Source organism: Gopherus flavomarginatus, chromosome 2 (genome assembly GCF_025201925.1).
Source record: "Gopherus flavomarginatus isolate rGopFla2 chromosome 2, rGopFla2.mat.asm, whole genome shotgun sequence".
Lineage (NCBI taxonomy): Eukaryota > Metazoa > Chordata > Testudines > Testudinidae > Gopherus > Gopherus flavomarginatus.
This window is the reverse complement of record NC_066618.1, coordinates 120,396,032-120,423,801: the sequence shown is the minus strand read 5'-3', so window position 1 is coordinate 120,423,801 and position 27,770 is coordinate 120,396,032. Positions and strand designations below refer to the sequence as shown.

At 43.5% G+C, this 27,770-nt stretch overlaps 2 protein-coding genes across 3 annotated transcripts in view; one reads left to right on the top strand and one right to left on the bottom strand.

Moving 5' to 3' along the window:
- LOC127043896 (dynein axonemal heavy chain 5-like) overlaps positions 1-27,770 on the bottom strand; it is a 644,537-nt gene that overhangs the window by 379,331 nt on the left and 237,436 nt on the right. The gene's annotated exons all lie outside the window — the stretch shown is intronic.
- Positions 4,379-27,596, top strand: PDCD6 (programmed cell death 6). 2 transcript variants are annotated; one of them, XM_050938274.1, is made up of 6 exons: positions 4,379-4,544; positions 8,493-8,554; positions 16,755-16,799; positions 18,887-19,045; positions 21,388-21,497; positions 23,182-27,596. In XM_050938274.1, exons 1-6 carry the CDS (start codon positions 4,471-4,473, stop codon positions 23,278-23,280), a joined length of 549 nt encoding a protein of 182 aa, XP_050794231.1. In that variant the 5' UTR covers positions 4,379-4,470; the 3' UTR covers positions 23,281-27,596. The 2 variants fall into 2 exon arrangements, with proteins under 2 accessions (XP_050794231.1, XP_050794233.1); XM_050938276.1 differs by having other exon boundaries at positions 4,381-4,544; positions 18,887-19,039.

Genomic DNA, 27,770 nt, shown 5'->3' with positions numbered 1-27,770 from the left:
CCACCGGCCTGGCACCGTGGCCATGACAGTCCTGCATGCTGGGGAGAGCCCCCGCTGTGTTGGGTATGGACTGTTGTATTGTTCTCTGGTTCATTACACACCGTTTATTAAATGATGTGTGAATATCAGACCCAATGATCAGTGATTTTAAGAACACTGTGACAATGCAAGATGGAGTCTGAAAACTGTCATCTTGTAGTTCTATCTTGTGACCTTCTGTACACGGTCAGCCTGGTCTGGATAAAACTGGACTGAACGGGTTTTTCCCACCACTGGGCGATCCCTAAGGTTCCATCATCTCAAACTGACTTTCTACAGATTGTACCATGTTTTCCCACCATAAACTCTTTATAAAAGAACTGTGATCACAGGCAGATGAGGCAGTCTATCATAGTGACTGTGTGTGCAGAGTGAAAAGAAGAAGACACATTACCATCTTACCTGTCCTGCACCTGGAGAACATCACCATCCAGAGGGTTCCTGGTCCGCTTCTTCTGTCCTGACATCCATCAAGGGACTCTCTCCACTGTTCCTCCTCCAAGGGTTTCAATTACCTACGGAGTAGAGGTCCTGGATTCACTGTCACTACTGAAGTGATGGCAACTGAGTGAGAAAACAATTAGGGTTTCTAAGTCAGGGGTCATATTTCTTGAATGCCAGGGTGGGTTTAGTTTCATTCTTGGGCCTGAGCTTCACGTTCACAGGTAAGAGCTGCTGTGTCACTGGGATTGTTATATAGCTATTAGTCATTTACATTTACCCATTTCTCTATCTGTGTAATTCTGTCCCCTAAAACATTTACCTGTTTGTTTTGAACCTTATCTCTTGTCAGTTATATTTATTGTGCACCACACAAGGGGAGAGGGGAGGAGATTTGCACCAGTCCACTGGTGACAGATATGGCAGAAGGCGAATCTGCTCTTTTGAGAAAAAGGGGCTTGTTTCTATTCCGATACCTACACAACTTGACACATTCAGAGTTATCTTGGCTTCCCTTTGAGATAACATTTCTGGTGACCACAGCAAAACTCTCTGGGGACTGGATTAGCCATCTCCTTAGGGTCCTGTTTGGCTATTTCATTTCTATTTTGTGAAAAGCAGGAGTTTTGGTCCTTGAGACTTGGGGAGCGGGTCTTACTTGGATATTATTGTATTAGCCGAAGGGCAAGTGAACCAGTTGGCTCCTTTCCCCCTCCTTTGGCAAAGGGTGGAATTTTAGCCTAACTCTGTTTAAATCCTGTTATTGTGGACCAGGGGTCACGGGGACACTGACCCCCACTTCGGTAACAGGTAGCGGTTACTGGTTGCCCTATCGAGTGCTGTTAGTCCCTTTCTCTGTAAAGGGGTAGATATGGAGTGGGTCTGGGCCCCAAAAGGGTGGCCAATTTTTCTTTGGCAGAAGGCAGCATATTAGGCAGCCTAGCCCGGGCTGAGGTGCCATGTATAAAGGCACGGTTTCTTACTGGAGTCCTTTTATCTTCACTTAAGTTACCCTCTTCAGTTCCGGAGTTGGGTAAGCAACTCCCTACAACACGATAGACCAAATTTTCAGTCTGCAAGGATGGACTCCCTGGTCTAATAAAAATTCTTTGGATCATGCTATTGATTCTTTTGGGAAAGGAGAAAATCCTTGGCAGCAGGAATCACTAGCAGGGAGTGACTCCCTGGGCAAATTTTCCATGTTATGAGCTCGCTACCACACTAGCAAGCCTAAGCCCAATAGAGAGGAGCAAAAATGAGCTCTGATTTATGGCCTGGCCATGGTCCGCTGTGAGCTCAATTCCCAAGTGGTGCTGCTGAAAGAGCATGCAGACCAGGGACTTGAGAAGTGCCAGCAGCAAATCCAGCAGGCTGAACAGCAAGCCACTGAGCTGCAAGCAGCTAAGGCCACTGTGACCGCTCTAACATTACAAGTGGCTCAACTTGAACAGCTAAGAGACCTTAGAGCTAAAGCTGCAGCCAGTGAAAGCAGAAGTTAAAACACAAGAACTGTTGGAATCTCAGGCAGTTAGACAGCTAATTAAGGAGGCTGCTGACAATCGGGAAAGGCCTGTCTCCCATGTGAAGTTTCAACATCACACCAAATAACTGAAAAACCAGCTGCAGTTAGCACAGGGGTTAATTGAGTCAGTTGATAAGAACACTTAAAATTTTTATTAAGATGATGTTTAAAAAAAGTGGACGTAGAGTTTAAGCATAGAAGTTTCTAGTTATCAAGGAATTATGTACAGATTATCAACGGGTGCGAAGCTCAGTTTAAGATCGGATGGCGTAAGGCAGTGTTTCCCAAACTGGGGATGCAGCTTGTGTAGGGAAAGCCCCGGCGGGCCAGGCCAGTTTACCTGCCGCATTCTCAGGTCCGGCCGATTGCGGCTCCCACTGGCTGCAGTTCACAGCTCCAGGCCAATGGGAGCTGCTGGAAGCGGTGCGGGCCGAGGGACGTACTGGCTGCCGCTTTCAGCAGCTCCCATTGGCCTGGAGCAGCAAACCGCAGCCAGTGGGAGCTGCAATCGGCCGGACCTGCGGATGTAGCAGGTAAACAAACCGGTCCGGCCCGCCAGGGGCTTTCCCTACACAAGCGGTGTCCCAAGCTTGGGAAACACTGGCGTAAGGAATACATAATCTGCAATATTCCCAGTTGGGGGTAAAAGGTTGACGGGTCAAAGTACAGACATTGAGATATGAGGGTATGTTGTTCATATAATGGCTATGTTCAGGTGTGGGGTATAATAAGTGGATAAGATGATGAGGACTGATTGACCCTCATTTGGTGAGATTTAACAGTCAGTGAGTTTACGGTTCCAGTTCATATGGATGTGGGGGCTTGTGGAGGAGGCAGAAGCAGAGGTGAGTTGGAGCGAGGGGGGAGGCCATGGGGAGCTGACAATGGACAAAGTCTTTTGGTCCCTTTCTAGTAGTTGATGCATGATGTCTCTTCGGCTCATGTCTCTTGATACTGTCGGTGGCCGGTGATGCGTTTGATGTAGATGTCTCTGGACCACTGGATGGTGTCTGAGACCATGAGGTGCTGCATGAGCCGTGCGTAGCAGCAACCGATCCCGCAGGTCCAGTGCACACACTCGTTGCTCCCTGGCTGCCTTAAAAATGGATTGGTGTGAGCAACATCCACCAGAAAATTGGTGTGGGAAAAAGCTGGGAGGAGGTGGAAGCTGCACAGAAAGGATGCCTGTTGGCTCCTGTGGCGCCCAGTTACCCAATTTGAAAACACTGGGCAACCCCCCTTGGTAAAACATGGAAGTAAGGCTCTTACACCAGAGCAAGGTAGAGCCATGGGAAAGCACATGGGCCTTTGTAACTGAGATACAGTGCTTAACTGGCTAGCCAAATTATCTGTTACACCACATTTGACTCAAGATGATGTAATATGTATACTAAGGGGATGTCTGTCTAAACATGATTTCGCAGCTCGTCCTTATAATGTACTAATTTGATGCAAATAATGAACCATCTACGATTTATTCATGTGTATTTCCATTGTTTTATCAACATGATAATGTAATGGGCACAGCCTATTCAGAAAAGCAGCGTGTTGATGAAAGGCCAGAAAAATTTTCTCTGAGGAACAAATTGTCATTCTGGTTGGCTAGACTTGGGGTGAACCCACAGGTGCCAACTCCTTGGGTGCTCCGGGGCTGGAGCACCCAGAGAGAAAAATTAGTGGTGCTGAGCACCCACCAGCAGCTCCCCATGGCCCCCCCACCCCTCCTGCTCCAACGCACCTCCGCAAGCCCCCGCATCCTGCTTCTCCCCCCTCCCTCCCAGCGCCTGCCTGTTTGCGGGGCGGCGAAGAAGAGGCGCTGGGGGAAGAGGTGGGGCTGGGATTTGGGGAAGGGGTTGGAATGGCGGCAGCGCCAGGGGCACGAGCACCCGCTGGCGTCGGAGAAAGTTGGTGCCTCTGGGTGAACCAAAATCACTTACGATGGACCCGTCAGGACAACGATACGTGCCGGGTACAGCGGGGCCTGTTTCCAACCGCCAGTGACCGGCTTGGCCAGGACCAGGGGTTCATCGCACCGCCGACTTCACCGGCCCGGCCCCTCAGCCCCCTCGCTTGCCGCACGCTCCGGCGGGAGCTGTTCCCCCGCCCCGCTGGGACTACAGGGGGCGGCAGCACCTCACCCCCAGCACTGCGCGAGCGGAGCGCACACGTGACAGCGCGCGCGCGTACAGCGCACTGCGGCGGGCGGTGGGTCCTCGCGTAACAGCTGCGTCAGGAGACCAGTTCCGCCTCAGAGATTCGCCGGGGCACGAGGGGGCGGGGTTTCGCTTGGACTCCCCACGGGGGGGGACGCGCCCCTCTGCGCTGTGGAATCCTGGGGGCGGAGCCAGGCCGCTCGCGATGCCGATTAGTCACGTGATCCCGGCAGGGCGCGGAAGTGAGGCAGGAGCTTGCGGTCCCGTGACCGTTGTGGAGCTTGGTAGCTACAGCGCGGAGGGCTGAGCGGCGCGATGGCAGCGGGGTATCAGTACGGGCCCGGCCCGGGTATGCAGGCGCCCAACTTCCTGTGGAGCGTGTTCCAGAGGTGAGAGCCCCGGGTGTCCCCGCCGACAGCAAACGCCCCGGGGCGCCCTTCCCCTCAGCCTGCCCGGGGCCGCCGAGCTACCCCGCGCCGAGATCCGGCTCCCACCGCGGGGCGCCTCCCGGGGGCGGTGTCGGGACCCGATCCCCTGGGGCGGCCGCGCCCGAGCCGGGCTGGTTTCCTGGAGCCGCCCTTGTGTCCGACGCTGCGGGCCCCCGCCCGGCTGAGTCTCGCCGCCCCTCTCTCCTCGTTGGCCGCGTCCGGCCCGGTGCAGCACCGCGATCGCTGGGTCCGTTCCTCCAGCCCCGGGGGGGAGGCGGCTGCACCTCTGGCAGCGCGGGACTAGCCACCGCTAGGACTGAGCCCGGCCCCAACCTGTCCGCGCCAGGCCCGTCCGGTCTAGCCGCGCTGGCCGGGTTGAGGGGCCATGCAGCGGCTGTGGGCAGCCAGGCCCTGAAGTGCAGCCCCTCCCATGTCAGCAGTGTGGGTGGGCGGTGTGCGAAGCGCCACCTAAGCCGGGAGCTCTGCGGGCGGCTGAGCACGTACTGGGCGTAGCGCTGCTTGCAGCTCCCGGGGATACTCCCGGACAAACACAATAAACGTGGGGCCTAATCCTCATTTTAGGGGCTGGGAAAGCAACCCTGAACCAGACTGTCGATTCCCCCACTCTTGCTGGAGCGCTTGATGAGCATCCTGCATTGTGCGCTAAGACATCTCCCATATAGGCATAAATAGCTCATACTTCGAGTGGTTTATGCCCAAACCTATGATTAGGGGATTATCACGTATTGATTATTTTTCCTCCAAAGGTCAGTCTCAGTACTTGCAGTGCTCTGCCTGCTTGGTTTTAATACTATGGGTTTCTTTCATCTGTCTGTTTCCTGCCTTTTCTTTTACATTAGTTCAGTGTTCATTGTACAGGTTTTTGCACTCATTTTAAATATTGTATTGTTGAGTTGATTGTCTTCTGTGGCATATACCCAAACTATGTTTGCTTCTTTTAGTGGCTTACCAGTGTCTTTGACTATTCATTCATAACTATATCTATATTCATTTCTATTCCTGATTATTCTTCCTATTCCTGTGGTCCTTGATACTTTTATCGCCAGTTAAAATCTTTATATTTGTGATACCCTTAAAATATTTACATAATAAGCTTTGTAATGAATGGCTTTATAGAAGACAAGTTTTCTTATCCTGCCTGCTGAAATAAGAAATCAATGTTTAGGCCCCAATTCTACAAATACTTAAATATGCTTAAATTTATTACTGCGAGTAATCCCTCTGACTCCATTGGGACTGTTCATACCAGTCAAATTAAGCATGTGCATAAGGCCTTGTCTACATTTCAGAGTTTTGTTGAGCAAGTTATGCTGATGATCAAAGAGCGATATAATTACATTGTTTGTGCATGTTCATGTGATACTCCTTCAGTTGGTGGCGTGTATTTACAGTTACGCTCCATCATCAACAGTGAGTGTAGTGCACTGTGGGTAGCTATCCCACTGTGATGTAATGGGAGATAGTTCAGTTTGTGATGACCTGGAGAACCGTATGGTGACTTGCCTGTCTGGTGCGAAGGTTACAGATCTCTCAAGGCACCTAGATAGATTTATGTGTAATGCTAGTGAGGAGCCGGTGGTCATGATACATGTAGGTACCAGTGACATAGGAAAGGGTAGGAGAGATGTCCTGGAGGCCAAATTTAGGCTGCTAGGAAATCCAGGATCTCTATGGTAGCATTCTCAGAAATGCTTCTGGTTCCACGCGCAGGGCCAGGTAGGCAGGCAGAGCTTCAGAGTCTCAATGCGTGGATGAGACAATGGTGTAGAGAAGAGGGGTTTAGATTTATTAGGAAGTGGGGAAACTTTTGGGATAGGGGAGCCTATACAGGAAGGATGGGCTCCACCCCTAAACCACAGTGGATCCAGACTGCTGGCACTTAACATTAAAAAGATTGCAAAGCAGTTTTTAAACTAAGAGATGGGGGAAGGCCAATTGCTGCAGAGGAGCACGTAGATCGGACAGAGACTTCTTAGAGGAGAGTCTATTGATGAGATTCTCTAGGTTTTAGTCAGGAGAGGATGGAAGAGGATAAAGTATAGGCCAGATCAGATGAAAAACGTTTTCATAAAAAAGAATCTGACTCATCAGAAAAGGGCAGATTAAAAACTTGTCACTGTTTATTTAAGTGCTTGTACACAAATGCTAGAAGTCTAAATAATAAGATGGGTGAACTAGTGAGCCTCGTGTTAAAGGAGGATATTGATATAATAGGCATCTCAGAAACCTGGTGGAGTGGGGACAATCAGTGGGACACGATCATTCCGGGGTACAAAATATACCGTAAGGACAGAACAGGAAGCGTGGGGGTTAGGGTTTTTGTTTGTTGCCATCTGAGGATTGGAGCACCTCTTGAAACATGTCCTCCTTATTCTTCCTCAGTCATTTCCTTATCTGGTGGAGGCACTTCACCAGTGTGTGGGGGAGGTTCTCCTGAAGACCACACCTGCAGAAGTGCAAGAAACAATAAACAGAAGCATGATTGTTAGTGCACTCACGTCGTTGAATCATGCTAGTAAAATGCACCTCTTTTTACATACGAATCCGTTTCTCACTGTCTCTTGGCAAGCACAGGGCTCAGCAAATGCCTTGAACATGATTAGTTCAGCCTGGGGGGAAAGGAGCTCAAGATAGGGCAAAGGGTTTAGGTGTTTTTTTTTAAAGGGGTTCACTGTAGGTAATCAGAGACACAACTGTAAATTCTGCCACCGCTTTCAACAGGCAGGGGTCATTGTAGCTGATATCTCACTCCTGAGGGTAAGCAAGGATGAGAGGGTGCATATCTTGGATGCATGCTGCACAGGGGAATGTGAAGCACATGCAAAAACTGCTAGTTGTGTACATTTCTATTCCTTCACCCACTTCTAGAATATAACAAAGCAAAGGACAGCTCTACCTGAGCAGCATCAACTCAAAAAGATGGCTTACAGAGCTCCCTTCTCCTTATCATGCTCTCTAGAGACAGAGTGCTGGGACTGGCTTGAATCCTCGGGGGTCAAGATGAGGTCCTGGACAACCTTTTCCCATCTCATCCTCTAACTCAACCTCCTCAGGGTTGATTCCACTGTCTCTAGCCCCGCTGAATTATCCACGGGGTTCGTGGAGATTGGGTCACAGTGGAGGATGGTGTCCAGCTCCTTATAGAAGCGGCAGGTCTTTGGCGCAACACCAAAGCGACTCTTTGCCTCCGTTGCCTCCTGGTATGCCTGCTTCAGCTCCTTGATGTTTGGCTGGAGGACTATGCTGGGACTGCACAGTCCCCCCTCTGCATATACTCAGCAGATCCAATGTGCTTCAAGCGGGAGAACATTTGGTTCATGGAGTCACCATGGTCAGATGGGAAGATGCAATATGAGCTCTTACGCGAGCAAACAGAAGAATTTTAAAAATTCCTGTGCCTTTAAAGGGAGAGGGACGAATGCCTGTGTACCTAATTGCAGGGCAGCAGAGTTTGAACTGCTGACTAGAGCAGTCAAGGTGGGCATTTTGGGACACATCCTGGAGGTCAATTATAGCAATATAACCAACCAGTCTCCACGCTGACACTTTGTCGATATAACTTCACTGTAAAAAGCTCTATGCTTCTCGTCAAGGTGGTTTTATTTTGCTAGCAAAGCAGTAGATTTTTGTTGGTGGAAGGTGCATTGAAGTGTGTACATCTCCGCAGTTTTGTCAACAAAACCTGACTTCTGTCAACAAAACTCTAATGTAGACAAGGCCTAAGTTTTTGCTGGACCTAAACTTTATTTAGTATCAATTTTCTCTTTTTTTAATTTTTTCTGATTAAAAGAACAGTTTTCAAACTATTACTGAAATCTCTCATTTGAAACAATTTTCTTAAGTTACACATTTTAAAGTGAAATCTTTAAAATTTGTATTTGTTTGCAGAGTTGATAAAGACAGGAGTGGAGTAATATCTGACAGTGAACTTCAGCAGGCATTATCCAATGGTAAGTGAGAGTCAGCAAAAAAAAAAAACTTCTTATACATTTAGCATATGCATTTCTTATTCCCCCTTTTGGTTACATGAGATCTCTTCTAAGAAGTACAAAGGAAATTGAAAGTCTGAACATATAGTAAGGAGCAATTCTTCAGTGGAAGATCGAGAGAGAAGTGAATAAAAAAAGGGAGGAAAACAAAAATCAGAGACAAATGAGATGTATAATTCATAGCCCCAGGAAGTTTCCTTTTTTCAGACCTTAAAGAGGAACTGGATTTTTTGAAAATATTCTCTGTTAGGTTTTTTATGTGTTTTAATAGTACAAGCTCCACTCCCGTTGTTTCTCTGCATTGGGATATTTTTTCTAGAGAGAAAAAGCATAAGTATAGCATCCTCCAGCTGTTCTTCTGTTCACAGGAATTAAGATGTAATCATGATCCATATTACTCACTCATCGCTTCTGAATGTGCCCTTCATTATTTTAACTAGGACCAATGTATAGTCCAGGAAAATTTTACAGGAGCACTTCGAACCTGTCTTGCAGGACATGTAATCTTTGTTGCATACCGTGGTGCAGGAAATTAGGATGGCAAGAGGTCTAATAGTCAGTGATGGTTTTAATAGAGAAATAACTGGATGTTACAGAAGGAAGAAAGAGGTGGTTAAGTGTTCTCATTAGTGCTTCACAAAGCCATTTATTTAGTCTGTCATTAGGGCTTCCTGAAATAAGGTGGGTGAGGCAATATCTTTTATTGGACCAATTTCTGCTGCTGAGAGAGACAAGCCTTCGAGCCACACTGAGCTCTTCCAGTCCCACTGTAGTATTTCAAGTGTAGACAAGCCTTAGTTACAGTTGGCTATGAGGTGCTGCTCATACATATTTGATGTCTAACTACAGTGGGCAGAGTTTTCTGGTAATTTCATGCCTTTTTCTGGAACATCTAAGAGGGTCGTGTTGGGGAGCTGGTTGTTGTATCCCCATTTTTTTCTTGTGGGAAAGTTGCAAAGTTTTTAATTCTGTCACCCTTCCTGCACAAGGGATCTGTGATGAAGGTGAGGCCAACTGACATTTGGGTTGCAGTGCCAGCAGGAACAAAATATAATTTTTATTACTAATCATCTGATTTGGAATATGCGTAGGAAACAAAACTTACTGTGGAGTGTAAAATGCCACTATTTTATAAGTCTTCTGACTAATCGCAAAAATAAATTAGTTGTTTACCTGGTATAATATCTACTCACTTTATCACCTATTCTTTTCCCCATAACTAGAACAGCCTGCTTGAAAGGATGAAACTTTAAAATTATGGCAAAAATAGAGAAACAGCGACCCAAATTTCTTCAGTTTTTGTTCACAATTTGTTTACAATAGTTTTGGAAACCTGTCTTTGCCAGCTCTTTTACTTTAAATTCCTCAAATTAACCTTTTTTCCCTGTGACCCACTTCAGTGTTACACAACTGCCAAAATTTCTGTGTCTTTCTTTCCTGCTTGTTTACAGTATTGGTTAGGAGTTTGAACATTTGCTATAGTTATATGAGAAATCACCACTTAGGAATTCAACACTGAGCTAGGTAGTTTATATAAATACGTTAACAGATATCTTGCCCACATTCCATAAGTTTCTGTATTCTAACAAACCAAGCACCCCTAACCAGTCTCAATTACACCTGCACCCTTCTCCCAGGATATAATGGCCGTTGATTCCACACAAGCTCCTTCTCTCTCTTTCCATTCATCAGTGATTCCAGTCATTCTTCTCTAGGCTTCTAGATGGTTGTACATAAATGTATTGTAGTTTCTAATGTGCATAGTAAGAACATAGATGTTTTTATCACATCCCTTTTTAACTTTGTAAAGGAGAAATATTCTAAAGATTGACATAGGTACTAGAAACATCAAGATCCAGACTTTTTGAGTGAAATGCGTGCAAGCTGCTTGGAAGCTTTTAAAAAAAAAAAACCCTTCATATTAAAGGCTCAAACTATATGCCCCCAATTAAAAACAAAAACAGACGATAAAAAAAAATGCCACCATGGCTAAACAACATTGTAAAAGGTGGCTAGAGACAAAAAGACATCTTCCAAAAATTGGAGGTTAAATCCTACTGAAGAAAATAGAAAGGAACATAAATTCTGGCAAGTCAAGTGTAAAAGTATAATTAGGCAGGCCAAAAAAGAATTTGAAGAGCAGCTAGAAAATGACACAAATTAACGCAAAATATAAGTGCACCAAAAACAGAGAGGCTGCCAAACAATCACTGGGACCATTGGACAGCCTTGGTGTTAAAGGAGCACTTAAGGAAGGACCAGGCCATTGCAGAGAAGCTAATTGAATTCTTTGCATCAATCTTCGCTGCAGAGATGAGGGAAATTCCCACACCTGAACCAATTCTTTTTTTAGGTGATCAGTCTGGCACAATTCTTCAGATCTAGATGTCGATAGAGGAGGTTTTGGGGGAAAAAAATGGTTACATTAAACAGCAGTGAATCCACAAGACAGAATGATTTTCACCCTAGAATTCTGAAAACTCAAATATGAAATTGCTGAACCACTAACTGTTATGTAACCTATCACTTAAATCAGATCCTGTACCAGATGACAGGAGGAAAGCTAATATGACACCAATTTTTTAAAGTCTCCTGTGGTGATCCTGGCAATTACAGGCCGGTAAGCCTGACTTCAGTTCCGGGCAAATTTGTTGAAACTATAGTAAAGAACAAAGTTATCAGACACCTAGACAAACATGATATATTGGGGAAGAGACAACATGGTTTTTGTAAAGGGAAATCATGCCTCTCCAATCTGTTAGTTTTCTTTGGGGTCAGCAAACGTGGACAGTGGTGGTCCAGTGGATATAATGTATTTGGACTTTCAGAAAGCCTTTTACAAGGTCCCTCACCAAAGTAAGCAGTTATGGGCTAAGAGAGAAGGTCCTCTTGTGGATCAATAATTTGTTAAAAGGAAGGAAACAAAGGATAGTAATAAATAGTCAGTTTTTAGAGTGGAGAGAGGTAAATAGTGGTGTTCCCCCCAGAATCTATACTCGGACAGTGGTGTTCAATATATTCATCAATGATCTGGAAAAGGGGATAAACAGGTGGCAAAATTTGCAGATGATATAAGATTACTCAAGATACTTAACTCCAAAGCAGGCTGCAAAGAGTTACAAAGGGATCTCACAAAAGTGGATGACTGGGCAACAAAATGGCAGATGAAATTCAATGTTGATAAGTGCAAAGTAATGCATGTTGCAAAACATAATCCCAACTGTCCATACAAAATGATGGGATCTAAATTAACTGTTACCGCTCAAGTAAGAGATCTTGGAGTCGTGTAGATCTCTGAAAACGTCTGCCCAATGTGTAACTGCAATCAAAAAAGCTAACAATATTAGGAAAGGGATAGATAAATAAAATGGAAAGTATCATAACGCAGCGTTATATATCCATGGTATGCCCACGAGTACTGCATGCAGTTCTGGTCATCCCATCTCAAAAAGGATATGTTAGAATTGGGAAATTTACAGAGAAGGGCAACAAAACGATTATAGGTATAGAACAGCTTCCATAGGAGAGATTAAAAAAACTGGGACTGTTCAGCTAGGTTCAAAAAAGAATTAGATAAGTTCATGGAGGATAGATCTATCAATGGCTATTAGCTAAGATGGTCCCTTCCTCTCTGTGTTCCTAAACCTCTGACTGCTGGGAGTTGATGACAGGGGATGTATCACTTCATAGATTGCCCTGTTCTGTTCATGTCCTCTGAAGCATCTGGCACCAACTACTGTCAGAAAGTAGGTTCTGGGGCTAGATGGACCATTGGTCTGACCCTGTATGGCCATTCTTATGAATGGCTGTTGGGTTTATGTAAATCACAGTGTTGAGTTCAAGAAAAAGAACCAGACAAAAAAACTACTGGGTTATTTTTCTTGGGGGAGTTGTTTTCACCACTCTGCTTCTTTTGAACAGCAGTAACAACCCTTGGTGCTATCTGCAGATTCGGATCTCAGCATGGCATTGGTTCATGTTTGGAAGGTCATCCTCATAACTGAGCATATCACCAGCAATGAATGAAAACAGGCCACAAAGCATATTGAAAACCTAAATTCTACAAAAATAATGGCTTAGGCCTCTGCTCACCATGGAAGTCTCCTATTTGCTGGCAGTACATAGGCTTTTCACTGTCACATAGTCACCAGGGCGATGCTCTGGAACTACTCCATGTGAAGCCAGCCAGGACTCTGGTGTAGCATGCCTCCTTTCTCTGAGCATACTGTTGCCAAGGCAAGAAGCTTACACAGCTTCGACCTTACTGGGCCTGACCTTGGAGCATTCAGCATCCCCTTCCACACCATGCGCTTCCTGCAACAAGTCCACCCGGGCGGGGCTCCTGGGGAAGCCAGAGAGCCCTGCACCCCAGCTCTGCTGTCAGCTGTGACTCTCAGCTAGCATGTATGACAGAAATTAGTGACTTTCAGCCAAGTCCATCTCGGAATCCCAGGTCAGACATCCTGGACTCCCTCTCCAGTCCACCCAAGGAGACTGCCCAGCTTCCAGGGACCTGACCTCAGATGCCCCCCCCCCCCCATTGCTCCTCCTCCTGGTCTTTGTCTTGCTTCCCAGGCGAAGAGTCACCTGGTTGTCACCTGGATGCATCCCCCTCCTGGGTCTCAGGTTATGAAAGGCACTGGCCATAGCATAGGTGCAGGCAGCTGGAGCAGCCTCATCTGCCCCAGGGGTCTAAGCCAAAGTCTTGCACCCTTATTCCCACCACTGAGACATTGGTGCAACACACAGGGAAACTGAGGCACTGCACGTATTCATGCAAAACAGTAAAACTCACATAGGCTCACATACAACATAACAAGGGAAAATACCCACTTTGTCACAACTGTCAACTACACATACACCCTCTTCTCTTTTAGTATGAATTTCTTATTTTAGAACTATTGCCCTGCCAATTACAGTAGCCACTGTTAAGTTGCAAAACTTATCACCTCCCATGTCTCTTTTGCACAAAGTTTCTCTCAGGATGAAACGTGTGACCTGCTTGAATTCTTTCCAGTACTGTAAGTAGAAATGTCTTGGCGAATTGATGGAACTGTTGAGTGTGTATGAACACACACAGGCCAACTGATACAGCCAATAGGGATTTATCAGTGGTGTGGACAAGTCTCCCTGAATGGCTAGGAATATTCGTTGTCCTTTATATGAAACCAGGGCTTTGGAGCGGAGCATGGAGCAGTGGAGCTGCAGATTTTTCCTAGAACTGGAGCACAGCTCGAAAGCCCTGTAAGAAACGTGTTTTGTAATGTGCCACAAGTCTTCTCCGCTCCTAGATCTAATTTCCCATTAACTTTCTTAGTTGAAAATTTTCTAAAACGTTCCACTTGTGATATTACTATATTTACTTATTGGTGTTATGGCCCAGGTGCTGGAACAGGGAACAGTAATATGATGAGTTCTCTTTCTAAAGGGGAATAAGCTTTTAGTCCAATACCAGTTTAGGGGATGCTTGGCAAAGGATGTAGGATACCAGTTGATATGTGACACAACTTTGTGACGCTAAAACCATATTTTATTAAAGAGAGTCTTTACATAAAGGCAAAGACTTGCCTAAAATAAGTAGAGGAATAGGTGTAGGGAGAAAAAGCAGCTGTTTAACTAAATTTACAATGGAAAAAACATAGTTTAGACTTTGTCCTTTATTTCTAGATCTATGGCTAATCTATATTACACTCTCAAGCAGGTTGCAGCCCGCTCAGACATGGTTTGTGACCTGAGTGTCTGTTTGTACAGTGGAAGAGAAGCAATTTTGCTTCAGACACAGTAATGATGAACTGCAAGGCAACTATTTTTGTACCCATAACTGCTCTTTTCATATGATCTTTATACACTTTGAAAGCTTTTCCCTGTTTGTTATTTACATTAACTCAAGTCCTCAGTTTCTCTCTCCTAGAAGACTAGTAATATTTGGAGAATTAGGAACATAATATTACAGGAAACTGAAATCTGAGGGGCAGCTCTCTCATCCAGTTGATGAGGAGGTGATATTGGGTGTGAGGCTTAAATGTTGAATTGCATTTATGTTTGTAATACTGAATACTTTGGTTAACTAGGCTTTTATATTTTTACTCTATTTCCACACTATTCACTCAAATATTATACTGTAATTTGGAGCTAAAACTTCTCCTGCTAGATACTGACTTAGAGAACATGAGAAAATTTGAGCAAAATATGTTCATCCCTTCTTGAGGTAGACAAGCATGGAAAGATGCCCTTTCATTTAATGAATGACTGTCTATAACTATAAAACTTGAAATATTGACTGTGGCTTCCATGAGGAGTAATGCAGTAAATTTGGTAAAGAAAACTAAAAGATATTTTTTTAAAATCACAGTTTCTATGCATGCTCAGATCAAATGGTGTCAGAGGTTCTAACGCTAATAGAAAATCTGAAGTTTGAATTCTATTGCCAGCTTAAAAGTTCATTGGATAAAGAACTATTGACTCTTCTGTGAAATAAAGCAAAGCATTTAAGAGTAAAATCCCTATTTTGTTTTTAACAAACGATTCCATTGGACATTCTTCTTTTTAAATGTTTAATTATATGCACATAGTACTTAACATACCGGATGAGATGGTAAATCCAGATTTTATAATGCCAGTACTTCAAATGAAGACACACACATATTGTCCTCTCCTTTATGTGCCTTAAAATCACTCATCACTTGTGTAACAAGGGAGAAAAAAAATTCCTTCCTGATTCTTGCAGTAGTGTCTCAACAACCTTCCGGTTAGTATGCAAAAGTTATAAAATGTTGGTCAGAAAAAAACCCCATAGATTGCCTGAAACTAAGGCCATTAAGTGTGCGCTAGACACCTACAGTAACCTTAACCTTGTAGTTATGTTCCTCGCTTAACCTTGTAGTTATGTTCCTGAAAAATGTGACTTTAAGCACAACAATGTTAAGCAAATCCAATTTCCCCATAAGAATTAATTTAAATTGGGGCAGTTAAGTTCCAGGGAAATTTTTTTCGCCAGACAAAAGACTATAATTAGTGTGTGTGTATATATACATACACACACAGTATAAGTTTTAAACAAACAGTTTAATACTGGTATACAGCGATGATGAATTGTGAAGCTTGGTTAAGGTGGTGAAGTCAGAGGATGGGATATTTCCGAGGGAATGCCTTACTGCTAAATGATGAACTAGCAGTCGGCTGAGCCCTCAAGGGTTAACACGTTAATGTAGCCTCACACTCTACAAGGCAGCACGAACTGAGGGAGGGGAGACAGAATGGCAGATAGAGACACACATCGTGTGAGAGATGCGCTTTGTCCGTTTAAGTACACTGACCCCACTCTAAGTACGCTGCCTTTTAAAATAGATCAGCAAGTTGAGACAGCAGCTCCTGCCAGCAAGCTCCCTCTGTGCTGAGCCCTGTCTTGTCCCCCCTGCTCTATGGAGTTGGGGTAAGCGGGGTACAGGGGGTGGGGGGAGAAGATGACACTCTGACATTAGCCCCCGTCCTTCTGCCCTTGCACAGCAAGCAGGAGGCTCCAGAGAGTGGCTCTAAGGCAGAGGGCAGGAGTAGCACATGGCAGTTGAGGAATGACAGCTGAACTGCCGGCAATTGATAGCCTGCTGGGCGGCTGCCGCACAGGGAACTTAGGGGAACAGGGAGCTGATAGGGGGCTGCCAGTCCACCCGGGTTCCAAGCCCCCTCCAGCTAGCTGCAGCAAGTTGCTCTTCGTGCAAGCAGTGGACAAAGCAGGCTGCCAAACGATGTTATAACGGAGCATTGCGCAACTTTAAACGAGCATGTTCCCTAATTGATCGGCAACGTAACAGCGTTAACTGGGATGACTTTAAGTGAGGAGTTACTGTATATTGGTGTAACTACATCACTCAGGAGTGTGAGCGATGTCATTATACCAGCCTAGCCCTCCCATGTAGAGTGATGTCGATGGGAGAGCTCTCCTGTCGGCATAGTAGCATCTTCTCTAAAGCGCTACAGCGGCACAGCTGCACTCTATGTGAAGACAAGCCCTTAGATACCACAGCCTTGTTATTTTGTTGTTTGCCTCCATGAGGTCTAGCTCTGAACTTTCTAGCTAGGCTGTCATGGCTTTTTTTTTTATTATGATTATTTTTCCTCTTTATCTTAAAGCTTCACCGTGCTGCTTTTCTGTCTGTTTCAGGAACATGGACTCCATTTAATCCAGCAACTGTCAGGTCAATCCTGTGTAAGTACAACTGTACAATGTTACATACTCAGGATATGTCTTTTTAAATAACATTTTTATTATCTCCTGTAGCTGATAGGTAAGGTTTTCACATGCTGCAGCACTTAGTTACATCATTTTAGATCAACAGTACACTGAAAGTACATGGTACAATGTATAATGTATTCTTTATAGCTGGTCTTTGCAGATGCTTTGTTTGTAACACTATGAACATCATTAATACAAGCTTCAGTTCTCCTTTCCGGTAACCCTGTTCCAAAAAAGGCTATTCATTAGGAAGAAATAAAGTCTAAGACCTAATGACACCTCATCTGTTTTGAAAACCTATAGGAAATATACTAATGACTATGGATATATACACGCACATACACAGAGTTGCCCGAGCAACTTTTAGGGAAGATTAAAAGATGGCTGAGAAAATGGCAAGTGTCGGAAAAGTCAGATTTTTGACAGTAGCACTATCTTCATATTTAATACCAGTAAGTCACTGGGAACAATTTTAAAGCTTTTGTTCTAATTACAAATACAGACACTCCCTGACTTATGCAAGAGTTCTCTTCAGGAATGCCTTGCATAACTCAAATTTGCATAAGTTGGGAACGTATACCCGACCATTATACCCCACACACTCCCTCCCGCCCCCCCAAAAAAAACAAAAAACCAAAACTTTCTAGCTTACGGAACTTTTTCCATACGTGCGAATTTGCGTAAGAAGGGTTTGCGTAACCCAGGGAGCATCTGTATCAAGCAGAAAAACCGATCCTATGTTTTACCTCAAAAAAAGACCAAAATGGAGGAGAAAAAGCAGAAAGCCTCTGATAACTATTCGAATAATTCTCAGCAATGGAAAAGAAGATGGTATCAAGTTAGTGGTATAGCAAGAGACAAACAAATGGAATTTTTAAAATGTCTCTGTTCCTCCCTCACACAGCTTATAAACAATGTATTTATAATTATTTACTCAAATCCATTCAAGTAAATAGCTGAAATTAAATCTCCAGTCTGATGCCTTTTTATATTTAGGGCCCTACCAAATTCACAGCCATGAAAAACACTTCACGGACCCTGAAATCTGATGTCCCCCCATGAAAGCTGGTCTTTTGTGTGGTGTACCCTATACTGTACAGATTTCACAGGGTAGACTAGCATTTCTCAAACTGGGAGATCCTGACCCAAAAGGGAGTTATAGGGGGATCACAGCATTATTTTAGGGGGTCACAGTATTTTAGGGTCACAGTATTGCCACTTCTGTGCTGCCTTCAGAGCTGGGTAGCCGGAGACGATGGCTGTTGGCCAGGTGTTCAGCTCTGAAGGCAGCACCTCGCCAGCAGCAGCACAGAAGTAAGGGTGGAAATGCCATGCCATGCCATGCCATCCTTCCTTCTGTGCTGCTGCCGGCCAGCTGCCCCTGCTCTCCAGCTGCCCAGCTCTGAAGGCAGAGCCGCTGCCAGCAGCAGTGCAGAAGTAAGCAACCCCCACTCCCACTCCAATAGCCTGGCAACCCACCTGCAACTCCTTTTCGGATCAGAATCCATATTATTACAACACTGAAATTTCAGGTTTAAATAGCAATTTACGATTTTTAAAATCCTATGACTGTGAAATTGACCAAAATGGACTGTGAATTTGATAGGGCCCTACACATATTGTTTAATATACATTTTTTTTATAGTCCAAACAAGTCATAGAAATTTCCACTGCAGACTGTTTGAATGCAAAAGAGTCCTTCAAAATGGAATTGAAAATCCCTCCTGCTTTGCAATTCCTTGCAGAAGAGCAAAACCTTCATGCTAATCTGTCACTGATTTGATCCCTAGGAGACTTTACTGTCACACAATTGCTCTTTCATATTGCTTTCTTCAGTTCCTTCCTTTCTTTGCCATTTCACCACTTCCTCTCCTGTCTGCTTTCATGGACTCTTCTACTTTTTCTTCAGGTCAGCACTGTTTTCACAAATTCTCCTCCCCTTCATTTGTTTACCACCTCCTCAGCCAGTCCAACCCATCTCTTATTAAAGACGACAAAATCTTACTAAAGACTTTAGTATAATTTCTTATGTATTAATGCTTCAGTTATGTTTGTTTCAGCCATGTTTGACAGAGAGAACAAAGGTGGCGTGAACTTCAATGAATTCACTGGAGTCTGGAAGTATATCTCAGATTGGCAGAATGTTTTTCGAACATATGATAGAGACAGTTCTGGAATGATTGACAAAAATGAACTAAAGCAAGCACTAACAGGTTTTGGTAATTTTTTTATAATTATAGTTTGCTGTATAACGGCTGGTTTTGTCCAGTATTAGATTACAGTATCTTTAAGGCTGTGCCGCTTCGCAGTTGTGACAAAATGGAATAATCAATTGTAAGAAATAATTGAGGTGGAATGTAGCTATTATTTCTCATTTGGATGTATATGTCAGTTCACAAAAGACTGACATCTGTGCCATGAGCAGCTTACAGATCATCTGGACTCTTCTGCTGAATAAAATTGAAAAATAATTAATGGGAAGTAATGTATGCAAACTTAATGTAACTCTTTAAATTCATACTTTATTAAGTACCCTAAAAGTCTTACCAGCATTTCAGTTATAACTGTTTTAATCAGTGGTTCACTGTGCCATTGGTCATAAAGCATTTACAGGCTTTAAAACTTGGCAAGAACTTTAAGGAAAAAAATTTAATTACAAGGAAAAACAGTTGTTGGAGAAATGGATAAACCTGTTTCCCTTCTTAGGGACACTTGAGGCACCTGTACATTTCCAGTGATAGTTGTCAAGATTAAACTGTATTAAGTGATTTTAAATTATCATCTAAGCAAGTTTTGTAGAATACAAGTTCTTAACCTTTATATGTAAAGTTAATATTACATATGTAACCTGTTGAAAACATAAAAATGAAGACTTTCATTCCACTATGAAGAAGTCACACTGTTTTGCCATTTGAATTCCTTTTAAAATGTCAATCAAATCTATTTAGAACCATTGCTCTAAAACATTTAGTTCTTCAATTGCCACATCATTATGTGTACCTCAGAACTGCTAAAAGTTAGGCTAGTGTGTAAAGCAGCTTGTAGGCTAGCTAAGGGGAGTAGGGGGTAAAGGAGGAAGGGGAAGAGTTATCCCTCCCTCCCCCCCCCCCACGCCTGTGGAAAGGGCAAAATCTTCTGAAATAGAACAACTTTAAGATTATTTTAATGGTCTTCTAGAACACCTCCCCTTAAGATGTGGGCCTGATCTAGAGCGCACTGAAGTCAATGGGAAGTCACCCACTGGCTTCTCTGGGCTTTAGCTCAGGCCCTACAAGTGCCGAGATTAGGAAGCTTTTTATTTTATCTATTTTCAAATAAAGACTGTAGAGGCTCTGAACCCTCCTTCTGATAATTCCTCCTGATTGGCTGTTTTACCTGCTATATTTAGTTAACAAGTGTCTGAATTGCTAACACTTTTCTTCACTGCCTCTTGCAAAGGAGAATGAATGATCCTCATGAATTTTAAAGATAAGCCAGTTCTTACCATCCCTCTTCAAGCAGCAGTGCAGAAACTATCCAGTGGGCTACTCCCTATATCTTCTGAAAACCTACAGTAGGCACAGCTGTGACCGGTTCCAGTAAACTCACATTTGCACATGATCAAAGGGATCTTACGAGAGTCTTACTGCACACAACTGACTGTATCCCTTCTTTCATTGTACTCTGGTAGGGTGCTAGTAGAACATGTTCCAGAGCTTTTCTCTGTGCGTGACAGTGCTTCTGCTAGAAGTGCCCCAGAGAGTCTCTTCTTTACTTGACATAAGACCTCGGAATAGTTAAGTAATTCCTCTCAAACCCACTTAACATTATCCCCACTTCCTCGTGAGAGAATTTGCCCACTTTTCTAAAAACACTTTTCAGACCCTGTGATAAAGTGTTAATATAAACATGAAGTATTAACATTCTCACATGTGAAGCTTACTTTTAAGTGAGCTTTGTTAAAAGATCAGGTGTTTCAAACAAGAAAATATTGGTTAAAAATAATTCACTGTGTAATTAGCAAAACTCCTGGTCTTCCTGGCTGCTCTGTCATGGCATTTGTATCACCTACCAGTAATTGGAAGTTGTGACTTCAACAGAAAATGGCATTTGGAAACAACAGCTTGTGCCATCCTATTACAACAAGTTACATTCTCTTGATGCAGAGGATAACAATTTGTTCAACTGACTTCAGTGAAAAAGAATATTGAAATGTTTAAATACAGAATACGTTGAGCACAGCCCTAAAGATTTGTTTTAATGTCCCTTCTAACAGCATAATCATTTAAAATTGGTTGTAGTATTTCATTTCATTGAGATTGCAATTCATTCTTTTGTCATGTTCTTAATCATTACATGTTTTTTATATTGTTTCTGTTGGAGCATTTTCTTGTTCAGTAGATGAATGTATTGTAATATCCATTAAGTTTGATTACTGTTCTACAATTTTACATTTACTTAATGACTCTTGCCTATTTGTCACAATATAACTTATGCACATTTGCTTTTGTGTGTTATATTGCTCTTATATAAACTACCCAGCTTTGGTCATGTAAATCTTGTAATCTTTTCTTCTTCCAAGGATATCGACTATCTGATCAATTCTATGATATCCTTGTTCGGAAATTTGACAGACAAGGAAGAGGACAAATTGCTTTTGATGACTTCATTCAGTGCTGTGTTGTGTTGCAGGTAATAGAAGAAATATATCTACTGTCAAAATTGGAAGCCATGATTTGTACAGGAGTTGAAGCATGTGCTGGATCAGGAATTTAATTTGACATGACTAATGTAGTACCTCCTAGGAATGCGGTGCTGTGCTTATATACATCCTTGTGTTGATCAACCTTGAAAAATCTTAAAACTCCATCTTGAGCCTTCTTGGCATTACTATAATACAAATAAGTGCAAAATGACAGACCGCAACGTCTTAGTGCTTCTTGTCTGAAAAGTGCCTTAGTGTCACTGTGTAAGATATTACATGTTTGCCTTCTAGAGAAACTTACCTTTTTTTTTTTTTAAACTTTCTGCTGACCTTGCAAAACTCATCCTGGCCTTTGACAGCCAGGCTGAATTCTTATGGCAATTAAGACTGCAATCCAGATTCGGCCTCGGCTTACATTCATGCAACCCTGTTGTTGTCTTTTGAGGTGCACAGGTGTAACAAAAATTAGAATTTCTCCTGCTGACTAGAATCTAATTAATTCTTATTATTTCAGTTGTTCTTGCATAGTTTTATTGGCTCTGCAAGCCCAATAGAAGTAAAATGTAGCAAAATCTTTATCTGTAAAGTAAGCCAATATAACTGACTCTGCACATAAATTGTGTGGGTAAGAAGCCATCATATTTTTGTAGCCACTCCTCAATATAGAATTGTATTTTAAATCTTAATTCAGAGCTGAATTTCAATCATACAGTCAGTATTACAGATTTTTTCATTTAGCCCACACTGCAGGACTAAATGATCTCTCACTGAAAAGCTCTCAGCATTCCTCTGTTACTATGATATTCAGAAAACAATCTAGAGGATTCAGTGAGACAAAGTGGTGCCAAAACACCAAACTTATCTAAAGTTTTGCAGCATTCTGAGTGATGTTTCTTCCTTACTGTCAGTGTTTATTCCACAAGGTGTGGAGAGATGTGCAACATGCATAAAAGGGAGTGAGTGACAAGTAGTATTTTCATTTTGTTCTTTGTGGGTCATCTCCTTAGCTCTATAGTGTTGGTGGTTCTGTCTTCCTGCTGCAGAACCATCAGTAGTTTTCTAAAAACATTTGCAATGTTAGTCAGTATCCACAGCCTTATGCATTGTAATTCCAAACTCTGGTTTAATATAGTAGGGATGTTTAATGATTGACAAGCATAGTTGCTGGTTATAGTGAAATTATTAAAGTGGTAGCTTGTTTCCATAGTATTTTTATACAAACCATAATTACGCATGGTTATATGCAAGTATGATGTAGCACATGACCCATCAAGCTTATAAGAGATAATAAAGTTTTGCTTTTCAAATGTACAAAGGTGCTGTTTAAACCAGCCTGAGAATCTTATCCATCCAATGGGGAAGTAATTTTGCCCTCTGAATTTCTAAACAAAATGTATATAATTCAGAGACTACATATTATACATAAAAATGTCATTCAGGCCATGGTATGTCACAGGGAGGTGGTGAGGGGGAAGCTTATTCATCCACCAGCCCACCAGGTAAGACCAAAGAGAACCACCTTTTATCTTAGTCATCGAATCAAAATTCCCAAACAGTCACCCTAGGGAACGGTCTTAATCTGTTCTTGCTGGACATGCATCCCTGAAACCTCAGTTTACATTCAGCTGAACACTTCCCCTATATTCAGTAATGGTTTCTGTTTCTTTCCAGAGGCTGACTGATGTATTCAGGCGCTATGATACTGATCAGGATGGCTGGATTCAAGTGTCTTATGAGCAATATCTTTCCATGGTCTTCGGCATTGTATGACAGTGACCAGTGCAAATGAGATTGGCTGTTAGCGATATAAAGACTGGAGTTGCCAAATCTTGTCACTTACTGACTATGACTAAAATGGATATAACTTTTTTCGTTCTCTTAAATTGTGTATCTCACCAGCTTCAGAATCTGTTTGTACTCAAGCTGCTCAGCTTTTATGTTGTATTACTGTAACAACAATGGCCATATCACCATTTAGTGCAAAATTTAGAATTGTTTGTGATGTCAGTGCTAACACTTTTTTTTCCAGATTATCATGCATGGGGGAAAAAATATTTTTTTAGAAATGCCAAATTAAAGTAGTAATGCTTGTTTAATTAAAAGGGATTTAAAGGTCAGACAGAAGTTGCACAACATGGTTTGCACGTGCCTTACTTTTTATAAGAATTTAATGCATTAATTTTAATACAGAATTTAAAACAGTAAAGACATTAGACAGTCACACTGTCCTGTCCAGTTTTTGTGCATAAGGACATTTCTCCAAAGGCAGCTCTGATAGATCCCTGCTCTTGTGCCTCATGATGTCTGAACTTAAGCCTCAAGTGTGCTGAGTCATTGAATGGCCTCATCAGCAGGACTTGCCTTCCTGCCAGGCTCAATAGCCAGCAATTGAACATACCCTTAGTTCTTTACTCATCATGGATGGGTTTGAGTTGGAGCTTCCTTATTAACTTCTGTTTGCTCCCTGCTATGCCTGACCAGTTTAGTTCCAGCTTGGTTTTTCTATTGTTTAGTTCTTAGCTAAGTGCAGATTCTTCTTTGAGTGATGTCCCTGTGGATGCTCCACTTCAGGCGATTCTGCGCCCCCATAGGAGAATTCAGTGTCCGGTTTGGCCACATATGAATCCTCCCTATCTCACACCGCCAGTAGCAGTTAACTAACATTGTGCGACCAAACCTCCCGCACCTGCCTCAGTTCTTTCTCAACCACCTTTAGTCTGAGTCAGAGCTAACAGCAGTGCCTCTGTATGTCTTACCTTTAGGAATAATATAAGCAGTATAGTTAGGTACATATCTAACTCTTTTCTCCCCATTAGAAATAGAAATTTTTGTTTCATTAGCCCTTTGAGAGAAAACTTCACCTGGGAATGCTGGGTGTCTCTAAACTTTAAACCGTTTTTAGCTAAGTGCAGACTCCTAGCGTTTTACTCTGTTTACTTTATGAGGGATCTTTGCCTAAAGCAGCACCTGCTCAAACAAGCCATGGGCCCTGCTTCAGCACCGAGGGCTACACTGGATTGGAGGTTGCCCTCAGGTTCTGAGTGTGCTGCCATTTTGCTGCTAGCACCTCTCTGAAGAGATAGAGAAGTTGCTCCATGTGGAGTTTGCTGAGAGAAGGTAATAGAATACCAATCATTGTTCCTGCAGGAAGAGCGTAGACCAGCATAGTGTGAATGCTGGTGCATGGGATGGAGCTGGTCTGTCAATCACTCCCTGGTATCACTCATGGCAGTTAGAGATTCCATACCAGCTCTTCTGGCCCTGGAACATCTGTTGAGTTCAGTACCAAGGAAGGCAATGCCTGCACCATCTGTTCCTGTGCTGGTGGCATATCAGGCAGCAACAGACCTCTGCCTTTCAGTCCAATCCTCTCCCTTCATCTGGGACTTTGCAGGGCTGCATCTTTTATAACCCTATTGGCTGGCCAGGTTGCTGAACCTGTGGGTCTGTCAGCACCAAACACTGCTGTTTCCCTTGCAGAGTTAGTGAAAATGGAGCTCATGCTGGGCTCAACCCAAGTCAACTCTTCAGCACCCCTGCTCCCAGCACTGCTGATGTTACCAAGGAGGCACTCACCACCCTGTACAATTGGCATGGTTAGTCACTGTGGTACTGCTGCTGACTTTGGCGTCAACACCACTTCCAGCACCAGAAATAACAGAGGTGGACTTGGTGCCACAGATGAGACAGACCAGTTGCTCGCACCTTTGGGCCTGGCTCCACCTTTATCACCTGAAGTTCAGGACTTCTCGGCATCCAGGTGGGGATCTTCCATCTGACCCATATCAGGTGGATCACTGTAAGCACCAGGATTAGCACTCACCTCACAGTTGGGACAGATTTAAATCCACTCCAAAGATAAGGACTCTAAATGGATGGCCCTAATGGGGAGGAAGATTTACATCTCCTCTTGGTTACAGACCCTCATTGCTAATTGGTTGGCCTTGCTGTCCGAATACAACTTTGTGAATTGGATGGCTATGTCTAAATTTGAAGACCAGCTGCCCAAAGCCTCAAGGAAGGACTTTTGAGCACTTATTACAGAAGGCTGCTTGATGGCTAAGACTTCATTGCAGTCTATGCTGGACATTGCAGATATTTCAGCCAGACTCATGGCCTTGGCATGAGAAGGGCATCCCTATGACGACAGTCATTTTGGGGGGGGCAAAATGGATGAAATTCTGCACTCTTTCAAGGACTTCAGTCTTACCCTATGGTCCCGGGGGGAGGGTGTACTATGGCGGTCAACAGCAGCAGTGTTGTCCACAGTGCACATTTGGGCAGCCTTTCCCTACCCCAAGATAGCAGGACTACACCAGAAAGGGGCATAGGTCCTAGAGGAGGTAGTATTCAAATTCAGGGTTTGACCAGTCAACATGCCTTCCCCCGGCACACCCCAAAGCCCATTTTGACTCCTTGGTCCAGAGCAGTGATCCAGTTATTGTTCCCTTCTCCCCATCCCCTCCAGTTAGGGACAGGTTGGCTTACTCTATTGACTATCCTCCTGTGTTGTCTCAAAATGATTGGTTTGTTTCTCTGGACTCTGAGGACACCTATATGGTGGTTTTGCTAAGCCACAGAAAATTCCTTCAGTTCACTGTAGCAGAGCACCACTTTCAGTATATGGTGCTTCCCTTCTCTCCCTTGAGGAGTTGCCAGATGGATGATTGTCATGACAGCATACCTCCGGAAGAAAAAAATCCTCCATCTTCCCATCCCTGAACTAGTGGTTACTGAGGAGCAAGTCCAGAGAGGAAATCCTTTACAATATCGACCCTACACTGCTTGCTCGACTGTGTGGGTCTCATCCTAAACAATGGAAAGTCCTCTGTGTTTCCCACTCAGAAAACAGTTCGGTGAGGCCCTGACTTTAAGAGAGTTTTTGCGGACTGATCGTTGTCAGGAGATTTGCCACCTTTCCCCCAGCCTGGATTAGGGAGCAAGCTGGGGTTGTTGAATTTTCAAGGGCTGTGTCAGAACAGAAGTCCTTACTGCATATCAATGTGTTGGAGTTTGGGGCCATCTACAATACATGTCACGCTTTCCTGGGCTGTATCAAGGACTCAGTAGTTCACCTACTTACCGACTGTATCACTCTGATGTTGTATGTGAACAGGCAATGGGGAGTATGCGCAACAGTGCTCTGCCAAGAGGCAATCAGGTTGTGGCACTTATCCATGGAGGAGAGTATCACACTGCTAGCCAACCACTTGCCCGGAGTTGGAACTCATCTCATGGACCATCTCAGGAATTTTGCCCTGAAGCACAAGTGGTCTCTGAACATAAGTGTCCTCTAACAAGAAACTGTGACAGTACCTCCCATAAGGCTTTATGGGAATATGACATAACTGGAATATGTTTTGTGCTGCCTGTGCCATGTAACATATCTCTGTTATGATCTTCTGTATCTTCATCTTATTTGTACACATATATCATTTTGTACTTGAGGTTAAGAATATTGGTTGTATACCTGCTTGATTTCTAAGCAAGCTTTGTGAAGCATTTGGTCAGCTTCTTCAGGAAGGAATTTGAAAAGTTAAGTACCTGATCAGGAAGCACTTGGGGAACAATGCATCTTGGAATGCTCCAATCCACGTAAGACTTCCTGGAGACATAAAAGACACCATGTGGACAATGGCTTCTGCCTGCAAAGACTGTGAGTCATGCATGGACATGTGACTTGCCCAGGTGACTCCAGAACTCCATCTTGGAGCTGGACTTTGCATAGGAGCAGGGGTCTCCACCCACAAGAGAGTCTATTTAAACCCCTGGGAGACCCCTCCATGTTGGTCTTCAGCTGGCTAAAGAAGGAACCTCTCCACCCTCTAGGATACTTGAAAAGTGGAACAAAGGACAGTAAGTACAGGAGGTGTAAGTGATTGCTGGACCCAGGCTAAAAGGAGATTAGTCTGTAAAAGGGAGCATTCTGGAACTGGTGAGGAACTTATCTGTGTTTAGTTTGATTAGACATAGATTTGCGCATTTTATTTTATTTTGCCTGATGACTTACTTTGTTCTGTCTGTTACTACCTGGAACCACTTAAATCCTACTTTCTGTATTTAATAAAATCACTTTTTACTTATTATTTCAGTCTGTATTAATACCTGGGGGAGCAAACAACTGTGCATATCTCTCTATCAGTGTTATAGAGGGCAAACACTTTATGAATTTACCCTGTATAAGCTTTATACGGTGTAAAATGGCTTTATTTGGGTTTAAACCCCATTGGGAGTTGGGTATCTGAGTGCTAAAGACAAGC

What these genes read in the sequence shown, in the direction of transcription:
- PDCD6 (XM_050938274.1), top strand. Translation starts at nt 4,471, where the DNA reads ATGGCAGCGGGGTATCAGTACGGGCCCGGCCCGGGTATGCAGGCGCCC. An exon ending in AACTGTCAGGTCAATCCTGT is followed by an intron (nt 16,800 to 18,886) that starts GTAAGTACAACT and finishes TGTTTGTTTCAG; the next exon opens with CCATGTTTGACAGAGAGAAC. An exon ending in AGTGCTGTGTTGTGTTGCAG is followed by an intron (nt 21,498 to 23,181) that starts GTAATAGAAGAA and finishes GTTTCTTTCCAG; the next exon opens with AGGCTGACTGATGTATTCAG.